The 18,441-nt window shown below is 37.6% G+C and overlaps 1 protein-coding gene across 2 annotated transcripts in view; it reads right to left on the bottom strand.

Annotated features, from left to right (window-relative positions):
- LOC135698527 (sodium- and chloride-dependent neutral and basic amino acid transporter B(0+)-like) overlaps nucleotides 1-18,441 on the bottom strand; it is a 382,858-nt gene that overhangs the window by 243,003 nt on the left and 121,414 nt on the right. For both annotated transcript variants that reach the window (XM_065218542.1, XM_065218543.1), the window contains exon 2: nucleotides 4,856-5,183. In XM_065218542.1, coding sequence (XP_065074614.1) covers nucleotides 4,856-4,885 — 30 coding nt within the window. In that variant the 5' untranslated portion in view covers nucleotides 4,886-5,183. The remainder of the gene's footprint in view (nucleotides 1-4,855; nucleotides 5,184-18,441) is intronic.

Raw genomic sequence — 18,441 nt, 5'->3', positions numbered from 1 at the left:
CCACGGCGAACCAGACGACGGATGGCAGTTATCACGAAGAACCTTGCGATGACGCTTGGCGCCTTCTTTACTAAGACCTTTTCCTCCTTTGCCACGACCAGACATTTTTGCCTGATGGGTAGAATAATATAACAACCTAACCTGCCACCACCTTCGTACTGCTGCTATTGGTGCTTCATCTGCTGCCTGCTCACCACGCCGCACAGTGGGGCAGCAAAGCCATTCGCGTGGCCAAAACCTCTAGCGCCGTTGGTTTGCTTTCTACAGCAGTACAATGTTCTACAAAGTTACTCAATATTAAAAGCGCCATCTTTTGAAAGCTTCATATTAGTTCATTTGTACGCCACATAGGTGGTGCTGGAGTCTATCTTTTGAACGAAGCATCTAAGCCGAATGGTTTTCACAACAAATGAGAAATGTTGTCGAAGACATTGAAACTCTATGACTCACATGAAGCGAGATATCGGGAAAATAGGAAAACTAACCTCTAAAATTGTGTTTTTTCCTATTTTTCACCTATATACGTCCAATGTATAAGTTTTATACTCTGATAATTATCAAAATGGTTTGACTCATCCAATAAATACCCATTACTTTATATATCATGCTTTATTATAAAGTTATTAACATAAATGTCTCAAAACAGTGATGCATTAAAATGTCAATTACTCAAAATATAGCAAAAAGTAACAGACAATTTTTTTACAGTGATTAGTGTAGATCTTGCTCGGTAACATAACGACCACAGGTCAACAGGCAACTGCAGGCATTTTCATATAACATTATGTGAATATTGCATACACACTTAGAAAAATTGATGTAAATTTAGATGCTCTGAGACATATACGAGCGTCAAATTTGACATAAAATTGAGTCATAACAGACACGAAATTCAATTCAATCAAACGTAGTTTTCGTCGAGTATTGAACTTTTCAGTCTCGGAGCCCTTAATTTTACATGACATTTGTGTTTACTTCTCATACATTATGTCAAAGATTGATTCCGTCACGTGTAAAATTGGTTATTTCTAAGTGTGTATGGTAAATTCTTTCAAATTTGTTGAAATTTTGCTTTGTGTGTAAAACATGATAAGATGTTATTGATCTGAATAGATTACAAACAATCAGAAACACAAGCACATAAGCACGCAGATTCTTCACTAACGCAACCCAAACAAGTGCAATAACTGGTATAGAGGAATTAATTGACCGATGCGATACAATTCTTCGTACGTTGTCTTCCGGATTTTCAATCACCATAACAGCATTTCGAAATGTTGCTGAAGAAACTGCTCGTTTTTATGTTAGACTTTATAAATGGTATACAATGCCAGCCTCTATGCATAAGGATTTAATCCACGGATCGCAAGCAATCCAAATTGCATTGCTTCCAATTGGTATGTTAAGCGAGGAGGCTCAGGAAGCCAGAAATAAAAACTTCAGAAAATTTCGGGAACGAACAGTCGCAAAACAAGTCGAAAGGACACTATGGAGGACGTTGAAGGATGGAAATTTTAAACCAGCAGTTTTAAGTCTCCTAGTAATCTATTCAGATCAATAACATCTTATCACGTTTTACACACAAAGCAAAATTTCAACAAATTTGAAAGAATTTACGATAGGCAATATTCAAATGATGTTATATGAAAATGCCTGCAGTTGCCTATTGAACTGTGTTCGTTATTTTACCCAGCAAAGTCTAGACTAATTACTGCAAAAAAATTGGCTGCTACTTTTTGCTATATTTTGAGTAATTGACATTTTTATGCATCACTTTTTTGAGACATTTATGCTAATAACTTTATAATTAAGCATGAAATATAAACTAATGGGTATTTATTGGATGAGTCAAACCATTTCGATAATTATCAGAGTATAAAATTTATACATTTGACGTTTATAGGTGAAAAAAAGAAAAAAAAAGCAATTTTAGAGGTTAGTTTTTCTAATTGCCCGATACCTCGCTTAATGTGAGTCATAGAGTTTCAATGTCTTGGACAATATTTCTCAACACTTCAAATTACACAACTTTGCCATAAAAACCATTCGGCTAGGATGCTCCGTTCAAAAGATAGACTCGAGTGCCACCTATGTGGCGTTAAAATGAACTAATATGAGACTTTTAAAAGATGGCGCTTTTAATATTGAGCTGTAGAAAGCAAACCAACGGCGCTAGAGGTTTTGACCACGCGAATGGCTTCGCTGCCCCACTGTGCACCGTCCAAAGCGAAAATGAGTTGAGGCTTTTTTTTACTTGAAATGATCTATGTTTCTTGAATTAGTGTGGTTTATATGTATAACTTATCAAGTGACACAACTTTAGTTATTTAAAAATTTCAATAATTATTAAATACAGTTCCTAGTCCTATCAGGCCTGTTTAGAGAATGACCATCTTGGTGGGATTAGATGAGTTGAGGCTAGACAGCAGCGCTCTTTTATAACTTTCACGTTAGAGCAGAATGATGTGCTACCAAGTGGTACTCGATTATGACGTCTGGGTTTGGGAAGAACGTTTATTTCATGAAAACAGTGTTAAAATTATCACTTTTTATTTGTGCATTGGAAAATGCTGGATAGTACTACTTTTTCAATAGTTTTTTTTTGTTGAAAATCATCAGTCGGAAGCATTGTTATTGATGCGTAGAAATATTTCTGATCGATTGGTAATAAAGTTATTGAAATTGGTCCAGGGGCAGCTGAGTTATTAATATTTAAAATCTTTCATAACTCTGTTACATGTTCCATTTTCAGTTTTCACAAAGTGTACCCCCATATAGAAGTCACAGATGTAGTCCTACGTAAAAATTACAAGGGATGGGGTTTTACGCAATGGTGACGTAGGACTACGTGGTCTTATATAATAAATGTAATTTGTTAACTACAAGAGAAGCTTGTGTTTTGCGTAGGAATAAGAATTTGAGCGGGGTTCTCTCTGTTTATACTCTTTAGTATGACTATGATAGCCCTGAAAAGAACCTTTGGATATGAGTTTTAGTTGGGAAATGTTCAGAAATTTAACACTTTTGGAAAATCCTGGTGGCCCTGAAAAGGGCCGATGATAGTACAGGCTTGAAGCCTTTGGAAGATGATGGTGACGTGTAGACAGCTGGATCAGCAAATCGGACCGGACAATTCCATATGCTTCGGTTCAATGATTGGGCATTCGCAAGAGTCTCGGACCGTCTGCTGCTGAATAGGGGTTGAACTGGTGTCTGCGACATGTCGAAAGGCCGCAGAATATCAGTATCCATCGAGCTAAAGCTCCTCCTAGTTTTTCTCGTTAAACTCCTGCTCTCAACAAGTTGGTAAATCCAAGCCTTTAGCAGAAAAACGCTTAACACTTTTTTCGGCAAATTTATGATCCTGTTTCATGTGATGGTTCTTCTCTATGCCTGTTCAGATAAATTATTACGATTACGATTAATCGTTAATCGAATAATTGGACTTTTAGGCATCGCTAGAAAAAAGTGTAATTTCATGTTTTTTGGTGGTCCTTCGAAAATGTCGAACGGCAGAATATAAATCTCCTCCAAATGGGGTTCAAATCGAAAGAGGTCAATTACACCTTTGTTATTTTTTCTCGATCAATTGGTCGAATGAGGAAACCTTACCGGCATTCTATGACTCAAATTGAAAGGAAATTCTTTAAACTTTAATCGCTCTTCCGTTCACTGTCAACCATCATGCTGTCAAATTCGCAGATTGTCTTCCAATGTGATTACGGCCTACAGAGTTTTCTCTGTCCTTACTGTGTAATTAATCACCACATAGAAAGGCTTAAAAAGTCTGTCACAGTCCAAGAAAAAAACTGAAAAAATATTGACTGTCGACAGTCAAATTTGACTGTGACAGTCACTTATAAGCTGTAGGTGTGTGAACACGTTGTCAGACAAATGTTCAACAATCAAATATTGACAAGTCCTGCGACAGAGAAACTGTCTAGTCTGATCTTAGCTTTATAAATATTTAGTCTGTTTATCCTCTGGTTGAAGACGGTGTCAATTGTCTTTTATATTTCTCATAACAGAACAGCTAAAGCCAGAGGCATAACGATTTTTTCCTTTCTACACTGGAACGAATAGTATTCCACAAACCACGCATTCCACATGTAGACAATAAGCTCTCATAATGCCACTTACATCAATCCTTGACCTGTGAATGTTCTACCTCCAACTCGTACAATGACACAATGACACATTCCGGTACCCCATATTTGTGATGCCCCATCGAACCTCGATATGAAAAACAAACGCCGCAATAAATATGACACTTCCTTTCGCCTAACTCCAAATTCTGCATCCTGTACAGCCATCAAAAACAACAACCACAAAGCATGACTAAATGTCTGATAGCTACGAACAACTGCCATACCATCATGTACCCTACTCAACGACTCGATTGCGATGGCGGTGAACGGCGACGAAGACGATCGATTCGATCCTATCAGCAGGCGCGATAACCCAAAAACATCGCCTCGATTCCAGCAATGCAGAAAGGCGATAATTGCAAAAACGTGCTGCTCGAATTGCTCTGAGCTAGTCTGAGCTAGCATATCTGAATATCTGAAGCATTGAACTTGAAAACAACCCACCAACGAACGATGCATAGCGTATCCCTACAAATACCACCCTCACGGAAGCATGTTAAAAATGGCTGTGTTTTGCTTGCATGAAGGCATGTTTAAGTGTTCTGTCGTTGTTCCAGTTTCGATCAAACTAAATGCTATCACGGAAATGATGCATTGGAAATACCTCTCCCATAGATAGGTGCATCGAAAATTGTTTGAGGTCGATGAAAGCCCGCAGATAACAGGTAAACATTTGTTGTCCACTACGGGTGCTTTTGCGCACTTACCGATTGTTTTGGCTTCTTGTTCCACTTCATCGTGGTGGATATTTTGTGTTCAGGGCACTCCTGATGGAGGCTCAGAATTTTGTATTGACAGCTTTATCGCCCTGTACCAGCAGCAGCAGCAGCTATTTTAAGTATTGCACTTTGTTTTCACTTTTTCTTCGTTTGCTTCTTGGGTTCACTTAAAATTATCACTTTGGTACCACTTCGACTTTGAAACTGGTGGCCACTGGGAACCGGCGATGGTTGGACGAGAAACCTCATTTGACTTTTCTTTTCCTCATGCTGACAAACAGTAATGGTGGACTACACTAACGCCCTCGGTTATGACCTGTTTGGAAGAAAAAGAAAGAAAAAATAATGGTAGAGATTTATGAGTGTGACTTATTTGAAAGGGCAACGTTGCCACGTTAAAGGGTATGAATGGAATAGGAAAATTATCTCATTCGCTCGATGAAATCACTCATTGCGATTGTCTCAATTTTTCTGTCATTCGTTTCGCTTTCGGTCGTAAACCGTTCGCTGACTTATGTTATTTATATGCTTTAGCTGGAAAACCATTTAGAAATGAATAAGTTTTACATGATTTCTGTTCATTTGGTTTATATTATGTTAAATAAACATGCGAACAAGCAGTTTATGGTGTGTTTTTAAGAAGATAATAGCAGTTCCTTAAATATTCCCTAAAAGCTTTGCTAACAGAATCTGTACATCGAATGCTGAGGTCCATCGTTCATATCATCAGAAGCTGATATATACAGAAATTCTAGAACCAATAATGTTCTGGTTTGGAATCCGACAGAACTTCGGAGCAGAGGCCGACTCAGGAGCTCATCGACAGCAAATAAATAAAAAAGGTGACAGAAGGAGATTATTATTTTTTTTATCATCTGAAAGTTTTGGGCTGAAGAGTCTCAGAATTTTATGAAATTTTGCCTACAGGTGTTTATGATTATATCACAGACACACACACATCACACATTTTGTTGGTCGAACACGCATTTAACGGTCGAACACGCATTTAATAGTCAATTCCCTTGCGTTTGCCGTTTACATACTATCACCATCTGTTGAGTGTACTACCCATGACAGTTTACTCGACAGATGGCGGTAGTGTTTTAGCGACGATGTTTTACAGTGAAAAATATTAAATGTGTTATGTCTGTTTGTCTGTGATTATATCACCGAAAACAACATTTTAAAAAGATCGAGGCGTTAAATTTTCCGGCAAATTTTAGTTAAAGTTTTCGAGTTTTCCCGGACATCACGTACTTTGAAAATTAATAACTCATGAACCAAGCATCGTAGAACGAACTTTGTGTAGTAAAACGATGAGTAAATTATGTCAGCAATCAATGAAAAATAAAGGGTAGGTGAATCAATTTTGCAACTAGCTAGTAAGCATATTTTATAAATCAGAAACTGCCATGTTTAGTAGCAACTGAATTGAATTTAAATGCAACATAATAATTCTATAATTCGATTGTAAACTTCTATCTCCAGCAACAGTTTTGACATCAGTTGCCCTTTTATTGGCAGTAGGGGTGTACCAGTTTTTGGTCGTAGTGGTTATTTCAACAGAGCATTCTTTCATTGAATTCACGCGGATTTTTAAACAAATCCAACATTTTAGTCATAAATTTATAGAATAGCAAAAAGTGTGAAGGGTGATCGTTAGTGGTCGTGATCCATATAAATAAAAAAATCGTTTGAATGGTTATTATACTGATGCAAAATTGGAAATTTTCACTCCACAATGCTCAATCGGTTCCAAATCGGGTTCTGATTAGCCTCCCAAAATTTTAGCTCATTTGGTATGAAACTGACTTGGCACAAACCATTTGAAGTTTATATGGAAATTACCATGGGAAAACCAAACTTTTTGTTCATAGACTTCTAGCCTTTTTCCATATTATTCTGTTAAAAAGTTCTATAACTATTTTTATAGGGAATTTTCTCAGGTACAACGCGAAGTTTGCGATTTTCAGAGTTGGTTGGAAATGCTTTCTAACATGAAGCTTTAGTGCGATAATTTATTAGCTAGATAATGGTCTTAGAACTGGATAGGTAGATAGTTCCGTCAGATCAGCTATGGCAGATTATGCATGAGGACGGATTTCCGGATAAACTGATGCGATTCGTCAAGGTGACGATGGATCGAGTGATGTGCGTTGTTCGGCAAGGTGATGGACTTTCGTGTCTGCTATTCAACATCGCGTTAGAAGGTGTGATCAGAAGAGCTGGGATAGATCTTCAGGAAGTCCATCCAGCTTCTTGGCTTCGCCGATGACATTGACATCATGGAACGGAACTTTGAGATGATGGCGGAAACGTACATCAAACTGAAGGCTGTGAAGCTAGGCGGATTGGATTTGCCATTAACGCATCAAAGACAAAATATATGAAAGGAAGAGGTTCTAGGGCAAACAATGATAGCCTTCCACCCTGAGTTCCGATTGACGGTGGCAAAATCTAGGTGGTCGATGAGTTCGTGTATTTGGGCTCACTGGTGACCACCGAAAATGATACCAGCAGAGAAATTCAAAGACGCATTATGGCAGGGAATCGTGCCTGCTTTGGACTCCGGAAGACGCTCCGGTCGAATAAAATTCGCCGCCGCACGAAGTTGACTGTCTACAAGACGCTGATTAGACCGGTGGTCCTCGACGGCCACGATGCTCGTGGAGGACCAACGTGCCCTTGATTTTTTCGAACGGTAGGTGTTGCGTACCATCTACGGTGGATGACGGAACGTGGAGGAGGCGAATGAACCACGAATTGCACCAGCTGCTGGGAGAACCATTCATCGTCCACATTGCAAAAATTGGGCGACTACGGTGGGTTGGGCACGTCGTAAGAATGCCGCACGACGACCTAGTGAAAATGGTTCTAGAAAGTGACCCAACAGGAACAAGAAAAAGAGGCACCCAGCGGGCAAGGTGATTCGACCAAGTAGAAGGCGACCTGCGGACCCTTCGCAGACTACGAGGCTGGCGAACTGTGGCAATGGATCGAGTAGAGTGGAGACGACTTCTTCGGACAGCAGAGGACAACAAGGCCTTAGCCTGATTGTAAATAATGCCGTTTCAGTTTGAAGCGAACCCTCACCCAGGTTGCAACCTAAGAGCTGTCAAACTGATAGTTTGAACGCCAATTACCAACCTAGGTTCACCACCAGCAACCTGAAAAACGACTAGGTTCGAACCCGAATTTTTTTTCGAGATTCATCAGTTTCACGCATATATTCAAGACTTATGGTATGGGTAAAAGTCAAAAGGGTAAACAGCAAAAAACAGACAGAAAATATTGCATTGTAATGAACTTTTATACCAATTTTTACCTTGCGATGGTATTCGGGCCTTTTTCGGCCCAAATGCGGGCTGTATCTCTGAAGCCAAAAGCTCGATGATCTTGAAATTTGGTAACTTTTCCAAACTTCTGGTAAAGTTTCAAAAGTTTTGGAGCACGTACAGTGTCTCAGAATAAAAAAAAAAAGTCATACGCCCGGCTTCTGGGTCTTTTAAGATTCAATATTGTTTCTGCTATGAAATTCACAATTTGAGTGCAATTTTCAATCTAACTGCAGCGAGAGGAGTGAGAGACATCTAACTGCACAAACCTCTTTTAGCCATTTAAGCGGTCAGAAGTCCATTTGGTCATCATGACCGCACGGAATCAACGACAATCCCGAGTAGCTCCGGGAGAATGGTAACCGGCTGTTCTGCGAAGAAATTTTTGTGAAAATATGATTCTGCGCCATATGCCATATGGGTCATATGGAGAATTAGTCTCCAGAAGATCCAGAACATTTACGGGTATCCAATCATGAAAATCAATCTAAAACCTCGCGATTTTTTTTTTTCAAATATCGATTTACTTTACTTGAATAGTTACCTACGATGTGTAAACATTATTTGAACCATCCATGGCCTAACGCTGGTCCTCCGGAAAATCCGGAACATCCGTTAACAGCCAGAAGCCCAAGACTGCAAACAGCGTATCGTTGTTGGTTCGTGGCATTGTGAATATTGTGATGATCTATGTTTGTAATTTAGCCATAACTCAATAGATATAGAGATCTACTTTCAAATGAAATATAAAGTTACCTGATTGGACCTGCATTTGGTCAATCGGATCGAAAAAAATATGACTCCTGAGCATAATGCGTATCGATTCATGTTGGCATGGCTGGTTCTCAGCAATGCGTCCATGAAATTTTTAAAATTGAGCTCTAATTTGAAAGGTATTGGCTTTTCAGTAAAACAGATAGAGAATTGATTGGATTTGTAGTTGTAGTTGAAATCTAGTGAGATGATTATGGTCTGAAAATTCCCGGAAAACTCCATGTATGGTCAATTCTTGAAAGTCAGCCTAGATATAAGAGATTTTTCATAATTTGCATAGAATATTGAGCAAAGATGAAATATGCAATCCTCATACCGATTATGTTACTGGCTGGCAGGAAAACGAATCTCCAGATATCCGGAATCACCGGGAATACGGTCAATTCCTGAAAGTCGTTCTAGAAATACACAATTTATTTTTTTCTAAATTGCACAGAATCTTAAGCATCGCTATAACATGCAAACCTCAGACCGATTCTGTTACTGGGTGGTCAGAAAACGGTTTTATGAATATGCCGAATCACCGCAAGTAATGTCAATTTTTAGTTGTGGTACGAGATATATGCGGTTTTGTTGAAGTGCATACAATTTTGAGCAAAGACGAAATATACAATTTCAATACCGATTCTGCTTCTTACTGTCATCATTCTTCAAGCATATGTTATCATCCTGTTGGATTATATCTCCTTCATGGTCATAAACTAGCTTGTTATTTATTTATTAGTCGTCAATCAGTGTAGACCGTTTTACAGTTTTACTTAAACGCTAATTGTTACAATTTTACTTCAATTACTTGCATAGCATTTATATTTTATTATTGATGCCTAGCTAACCTCGTGAAGAAAGTTTTTTTAAGCGTACTTTTATTCATTGTTATGTCAATATATTCACAGTATGTATTATAGCAAGACATCATTCTATTCAATGGGCTGTTTTTGGCATAGTCTGTTCTTTGATTGTTAATGCTAAACAAATTTCTATTCCGCAGTGAGCGAGTGGGAGCATAAAAATTGATATTTTCCAAAATCTCTGGACTGTTAACTCTTTGCGAAATCACATCGTTTATAAAAGCAATCATTGCGAACTCTCTTCGCTTTTTGAGCTCATCTAAATTAATTAGCATACAACGCGATTCATAAGATGGAAGTGGAAAACTCGTCCAACCCAACTTTCTTAGAGCGAACAACAAGAACTGCTTTTGAACTGATTCAATGCGGTTTACATGTGTATCATGATATGGAGCCCAAACTATGCTACAATATTCGAGAAGAGGCCTCACATATGCTACGTAAAGTGTTTTGATTGTGTAGGGATCATTGAAGTGCAAACTAAATCTTTTAATGAACCCGAGCATGTTGCTTGCTTTGTAGATAATGTTATTGTAGTGATCAGCAAAAGTTAACTTGGAGTCGAGGATAACACCTAAGTCTCTGACTTGATAGGATCTTTGGATTGTTTTCTGGCCAAGAGTAATTGTGTCGTGTATTATAGCTTGCTTTCTTGTGAACGATATAGAATTGCATTTATTAATATTTAGTTCTAACAAATTTTTCTTACACCATGTGTAAAAACGTCAATTTCTTGTTGAAATATTTGAAGATCAGGTGCTTTAGATATCTCCATGAAAAGTTTCATGTCATCAGCATATATAGAAACATGAAGAAATTTAAAAATATGTTCTATATCGTTGACAAATAAAATAAACAGTAATGGACCAAGATGTGAACCTTGTGGCACACCAGATGTTACATTAACTATGGTGGACAGATTTCCTTCAAATCTTACCTTTTGCGTCCGCCTTGATAAGTACGACTCGATCCATTTCAGTAGCCTAGGACTGAAGCCTAATTTGGATAGCTTAAAAAGCAAGAGTGGTATATCAACTCTGTCAAATGCTTTACTGAAATCAGTATATAGCGTTTCTACATAATTTCCTTTATCCATTGAGTTTAAACAGTATGACACAAAATGTATCAAGTTGGTAGTTGTAGATCGTCCTTTAACAAATCCGTGCTGTTTGCTAGTAATTACCGACCTAATCTGTAAGAATACATTGTCATTAATGATGGATTCGAATAATTTAGGAATGCTTGATGATCTGATCTGATGATGATCTATTGATGGTATCCATTTGCGTGCGTTCAAAAAATTTTTGGAAGATACAAAATGGCAGCGAGCAAGGGAGTGCCCAGTGCATATTTAAACTGAAAACTGATGTTGAGGAATCGCTTGGCAGCTAGCTGTCATTGCCTTTTAGACTTTTCTATTTCAAGTCCCACATACACATGTACACAACATTTAAGTTCACCCAGTTCACCGCAAGAGTGATAGGTTGAAGAAAGTAACGTTCAACCCAACATCCGTAAAGGTTGGTGAATTACTTAATCAGGTTCTGATGCTGATAAGGATGGTCGAGATCTACTACAGAACCATCAACTAGCTTCCTGATTTCACATGCAGGTAAACACTCCAAATCAATCAAAGTGTTTTAAGTTACTTCATACGCGAAGTTTGCGATTTTCAGTGTTGGTTGGAAATGCTATCAAACATGAAGCGTTAGTGTGATAATTTATTAGCTAGAGAATGGTCTTAGAAGAGGGTAAGTAGATAGTTCCGTTAGCGAAGGGCCATTAATGCCATTAATGCGACAGTGCAAGTCAAACGCACACTTCTTTGCCTAACCCGTATGACCATACTTCAAATCTTCGCGTACATCGTACGCGTTTGACTTGCACTGTCGCATTAAGGTGATTTGCTGTGACATCCTTATTCTCGGAACCACTTCGAAACATTAAGTGCACAAATATAAGCTTCTATGACATGTGCATCATTCAAATTGTTACTACGCGTTTGCTGCACTGTACAAATAAATTAATACAAAAAAAAAAGAAAATTCGATGTGATAATGCATGTATAGCCTACGTAGTGGCCATTTAGGGACTCTACAAGAAATCACCTTAATGGTCCTTCGTTCATTTTCAACTTCTATTCAATTTGCGTTGGAGGCGAACTAGCCCCAGGCTGAAAACCTCCCTAACAGTGTTGGCGAAATCAGAAATCAATTGATATTTTTCCGCTCTCATGCGCTCGCTATATCACGCGTGATATTGGAACAAAATATCATGCTTGATATTGATTTTACAAGCTCCTTTGCGAGACTATTCAAAACGTGCAAAAATCAAGCTGAGAGTATACTCGACACAAAAATGATTCCATTGCACATCGTTTTTTAGAAAGAGAAAGCATAGTTTGCTATCTCTTTTTAATCTTCACCGATGGCAGACGCGAAGGGACTGCTGCAAGCCGTTATGGAAGTTTCGGTTGCATTCGGGTGTAAAGCAAAAATCATTAAATTCAATCTCACCACAGCTTGGTGAGATTTACAGTTGGTGAGTTTTGTTAGCTTGATATTCCGAGCTGCGATATCACAGCTTGCAAAATCAACCGCAGTAGTTTGCTTGTTGGTTTTTGTCTACGAAAATCAAGCGTGATCTTGGGCGTTGGTGAGATTTGATTTTTTGGAAAGCTTCATGTAAGGTAGCATTTCCAACCTACTCTGAGTTATTAACTGTTTAAGAGATCAAGCAGCTGTTTTGTGGGCAACACTGTATTCTGTAGTGTGACATAGTAGCCATGATTTTTGTGTTCTATTCTACGCGCCAAAAATGCCAATGTTGCCTGCTGAACAGTTGATTGAACATAATCATAAGACATTAGTGACTTATGAATCATTAATAACTTTTGTTCCTTAAATTTTATTGAAAAGTGGTTTTGCATGAAGTTGTAGCTGAGAAAATGAACTACAAACACAGCTATCATTTTTAAAGCAGAGTGATATGGTGAATTTTTAGATAGCTTTCCCAGAGTAATTTCCATATAAACATCAAATGGTTTGTGCCAAGTCAGTTTCTTACTAAGTTAGTTCAAATTTTGGGAGGCTCATCAGGTCCCAATTTGGAACCATTTGTGTACTTTGGAGCAAAAATTTCAAATTTTGCATCAGTCTAATGTTTATCCACGGAAGGGGAGAGGGCGTCTAAAAATCCTTCAAGACTGCTTACGTGGTTTGTGGACAGCCCTTAAAGATCATTCTACTTGAAACCCCGCATTTTGGGCAGTCAATGAATTTTATTTTTATATGAGTCATAGAAAGCACAGAGCTAGAAGATGCATAGCCCATAGGCTTGTTAGCCTACTCGGAGAAAAAACTTTACCCATAATTTTAGTTCTTTTTTCCCTTGATTTGTTTTCCGTGCTGAGCACCAATGCTACCGACGCCAGGGAGGCAGCTCTCACACCTGGACCCTACCTATCGACCCATTAGCTCATGAACCGGGGACCAACGGCTTTACTTCCCCTTACAATTATGCAAATTTTCATGCAAATCGGAGAACGACAGTCAAAATTGATTTATTGTTTGTTTATGTTGCCTAGACATGCTCCCCTCCTCACACGTGCTCATCCCGAGCAGGAACGAATATCTCGATACCTTAAATTGGTATGGATGAGCATAAGAGGTAAAATACCAAAAATAATACCAAAAAACCAAATTATGATAATGCAATACCAAAACAATACCACAATGGTATTATTTTGGTATCCAAATATCAATTTTTGTTTTTTACAAAGTATTTTGCATGCATTTTTTTGGTATTATTTTTTGGTAGTTTACCTCTTATGCCATGCTGATCAACACCAAATTTTGTCACTCGCCAGCTGGCAAAATAAATGGAGTGAAGGGAGTTTGGGACGATGGTTATATTCAATCATCCCTAAGGTGTCAAAGTGTCCTTGGTTCAAAGGTTTGGAGGTGGGTCGAGAGTTCATTCGTGTGATGTCTCGCCTCATGTCCAATCACTATTCGCTAAGCGCTCACTTGTTCCGTGTTGGGCTGGGGGACAGTAATCTCCGTGAATGCGGACAAGGTTACCAGGACACAGATCACATTATTTGGTCATGTGCTGAGCACCGTGGAGTCAGATCCGAGTTGTTCGATTCCCTTCGGGCTCGAGGTAGACAACCTAATGTTCCAGTTCGGGATATTTTGGCTAGACGCGATCTGGAGTTTATGCAACTCATATATGTTTTCTTTAAGAATATTAACCATAGATTGTAAGTTTGATAACCCTCTCCCGATCCAAACAATTATCATCCACTAATCTCGAGAAGACCGCGAGTAATCGGTCAAATCCTTTAATTTTAGATTTAAGACATTTATAATGTATGAAGAAAATGATAACTTGGCTCTGTAAAGTTTATTCGATTGAGCCTGTACAAATAAAGTTATTAACAAAAAAAAAATTTAGTATCGGATCAGAATTAGGTATTCATTAGCTATTTTCTCCTGCTCGGGATACGGCATTACCTCTGGACATAGAGCTTTTGGCTGCAGACAATGGACTAAAATTCATTAACTTCGCAAAACGGAAAACTGTTCACCCTTATCGCGCCGAAAAGCCAACCGGACATGAACACCCTCCACTCCTGGACCCATCAGCCTATAGTCAGACTCGCGAAACAGTATGCAACTGGCGACCGACGCTTTATGAAGGCACGTCTACGGGACCCAACAATTATGGACATTGTACGGACCTATCTTTCATTCCTGCATGACCAGCCACCTGCCACCTGTATTCGAGGAATCACCCAAATCAGTGCAGCTTTAATGCTAGCAGCTGAGGGCCTACCAACAAACTTCAATTTCCTACGCAAAATTTTCACGAAATGATGTCTTAGAAGACCTGAAGTAATACCGAGCGTTCTTATCCAGCGAAGGCACACAACGACTGCAGCAAACTCAAAATTTATGTGATGAACTAGCCTACGGCTAAAAATCACAAAAATAAAGAAAAAAAAAAAAAAAAAAAAAAACTCAAAATTTTCATTAACATTGACGAACTCTACGGAAGGAATGAAAGACGACTCTCTCCTCGCAGAAGAAAACTATAATGTAAGTAGAACTAGTCATCCAGAAATCTCTTCGTCTTCTCATCAGACTGCGACTTAAATTTTGGTAAATAATAATAAAGAAATATTTTGTCAACCGACGCTCTTCGAACAATTGCTTAGCATAAACAGAATGCCAAATTTTGAATCGCATGAAAAGCCCTGTCAAAATGAAGGATATACATAAAAAAATTGTGAGCTTCCAAAAGGGTTTGGAGCTCGGGTCTAATTTCGATACATTATTTAAAGTTTTTTTGTTTTTGCAAATCCCACCAGATAACTTTCATGGCAGATCCTGTGTGTTCTTTGATATTGCCTCCTACGGACATTTTTCAGACGGATCGAGAGCTGAAGATCGTCGTCTATTATAATTGAATCGAATTTAACTTCGCATTTTGCTACTGAGGCAGCTCTTGCTTCAACTATAGAAGAAGTCAGAGATTCAAGAGCATAATTAATTTCATCTTTGGTTTGCAAAGGAATGTTTGGATCAAAGCTATATTCCATAAATGTTCGTTATTGCTCCCAATCAGCTCTATGGTAATGGAGAGTAGAGCTGTTGGGATTTGAAAATTTTTGTTTTGGGATGTTTAAAAAGCTACTGAAAGGTGATCAGAACCGAAGTCCGCATGGGTAATCAATTGGCTACAAATTTAACATGAATCAGTTAAGACCAAATGGATAGTTGACGGAATTCTTGCTGAAGCAATGCATGTTGAAAAGTGTAATAACCTGCAGAACAATCATCAAACAGAATGAAGTAATGAAATTGGGTTGTTAGCGGAATGCTAAATAAAACAGCAAAAAAGGTTATCTTCCATTTAATTCCACTTAATTAATTTTGGTATCCATGACAGATACGTATTTCGACTACAATGTGCAGTCTTCATCAGTGTCATTCCCACTAAAGAACTTATCAAAATCTAACCCCCTTAAGTACTCATCCCCTAGGTAAAAAAGTCAAGATCATAGGTATAAAAATGAAACTACAATGTGTTGAATCGGAACCTACCTAACTAATAAAAACCAAAGATTTAAGTAAGCTAAAGGAGAAAAATCTATACAACTCTCTAATAAGGAAAATCCCCAAAGGCTTGGTAGCCATCATAATGAAGTAATGAAATTGGGTTGTTAGCGGAATGCTAAATAAAACAGCAAAAAAGGTTATCTTCCATTTAATTCCACTTAATTAATTTTGGTATCCATGACAGATACGTATTTCGACTACAATGTGCAGTCTTCATCAGTGTCATTCCCACTAAAGAACTTATCAAAATCTAACCCCCTTAAGTACTCATCCCCTAGGTAAAAAAGTCAAGATCATAGGTATAAAAATGAAACTACAATGTGTTGAATCGGAACCTACCTAACTAATAAAAACCAAAGATTTAAGTAAGCTAAAGGAGAAAAATCTATACAACTCTCTAATAAGGAAAATCCCCAAAGGCTTGGTAGCCATCATAATGAAGTAATGAAATTGGGTTGTTAGCGGAATGCTAAATAAAACAGCAAAAAAGGTTATCTTCCATTTAATTCCACTTAATTAATTTTGGTATCCATGACAGATACGTATTTCGACTACAATGTGCAGTCTTCATCAGTGTCATTCCCACTAAAGAACTTATCAAAATCTAACCCCCTTAAGTACTCATCCCCTAGGTAAAAAAGTCAAGATCATAGGTATAAAAATGAAACTACAATGTGTTGAATCGGAACCTACCTAACTAATAAAAACCAAAGATTTAAGTAAGCTAAAGGAGAAAAATCTATACAACTCTCTAATAAGGAAAATCCCCAAAGGCTTGGTAGCCATCATAATGAAGTAATGAAATTGGGTTGTTAGCGGAATGCTAAATAAAACAGCAAAAAAGGTTATCTTCCATTTAATTCCACTTAATTAATTTTGGTATCCATGACAGATACGTATTTCGACTACAATGTGCAGTCTTCATCAGTGTCATTCCCACTAAAGAACTTATCAAAATCTAACCCCCTTAAGTACTCATCCCCTAGGTAAAAAAGTCAAGATCATAGGTATAAAAATGAAACTACAATGTGTTGAATCGGAACCTACCTAACTAATAAAAACCAAAGATTTAAGTAAGCTAAAGGAGAAAAATCTATACAACTCTCTAATAAGGAAAATCCCCAAAGGCTTGGTAGCCATCATAATGAAGTAATGAAATTGGGTTGTTAGCGGAATGCTAAATAAAACAGCAAAAAAGGTTATCTTCCATTTAATTCCACTTAATTAATTTTGGTATCCATGACAGATACGTATTTCGACTACAATGTGCAGTCTTCATCAGTGTCATTCCCACTAAAGAACTTATCAAAATCTAACCCCCTTAAGTACTCATCCCCTAGGTAAAAAAGTCAAGATCATAGGTATAAAAATGAAACTACAATGTGTTGAATCGGAACCTACCTAACTAATAAAAACCAAAGATTTAAGTAAGCTAAAGGAGAAAAATCTATACAACTCTCTAATAAGGAAAATCCCCAAAGGCTTGGTAGCCATCATAATGAAGTAATGAAATTGGGTTGTTAGCGGAATGCTAAATAAAACAGCAAAAAAGGTTATCTTCCATTTAATTCCACTTAATTAATTTTGGTATCCATGACAGATACGTATTTCGACTACAATGTGCAGTCTTCATCAGTGTCATTCCCACTAAAGAACTTATCAAAATCTAACCCCCTTAAGTACTCATCCCCTAGGTAAAAAAGTCAAGATCATAGGTATAAAAATGAAACTACAATGTGTTGAATCGGAACCTACCTAACTAATAAAAACCAAAGATTTAAGTAAGCTAAAGGAGAAAAATCTATACAACTCTCTAATAAGGAAAATCCCCAAAGGCTTGGTAGCCATCATAATGAAGTAATGAAATTGGGTTGTTAGCGGAATGCTAAATAAAACAGCAAAAAAGGTTATCTTCCATTTAATTCCACTTAATTAATTTTGGTATCCATGACAGATACGTATTTCGACTACAATGTGCAGTCTTCATCAGTGTCATTCCCACTAAAGAACTTATCAAAATCTAACCCCCTTAAGTACTCATCCCCTAGGTAAAAAAGTCAAGATCATAGGTATAAAAATGAAACTACAATGTGTTGAATCGGAACCTACCTAACTAATAAAAACCAAAGATTTAAGTAAGCTAAAGGAGAAAAATCTATACAACTCTCTAATAAGGAAAATCCCCAAAGGCTTGGTAGCCATCATAATGAAGTAATGAAATTGGGTTGTTAGCGGAATGCTAAATAAAACAGCAAAAAAGGTTATCTTCCATTTAATTCCACTTAATTAATTTTGGTATCCATGACAGATACGTATTTCGACTACAATGTGCAGTCTTCATCAGTGTCATTCCCACTAAAGAACTTATCAAAATCTAACCCCCTTAAGTACTCATCCCCTAGGTAAAAAAGTCAAGATCATAGGTATAAAAATGAAACTACAATGTGTTGAATCGGAACCTACCTAACTAATAAAAACCAAAGATTTAAGTA

This window comes from Ochlerotatus camptorhynchus, unplaced genomic scaffold (assembly GCF_037179485.1).
Source record: "Ochlerotatus camptorhynchus isolate MF236.1 unplaced genomic scaffold, CSIRO-AGI_Acam_v1.1 ptg000089l, whole genome shotgun sequence".
Classification (NCBI taxonomy): Eukaryota; Metazoa; Arthropoda; class Insecta; order Diptera; family Culicidae; genus Ochlerotatus; species Ochlerotatus camptorhynchus.
Note: the sequence above shows the minus strand (reverse complement) of the source record. Positions and strands in the feature narration are given on the sequence as shown.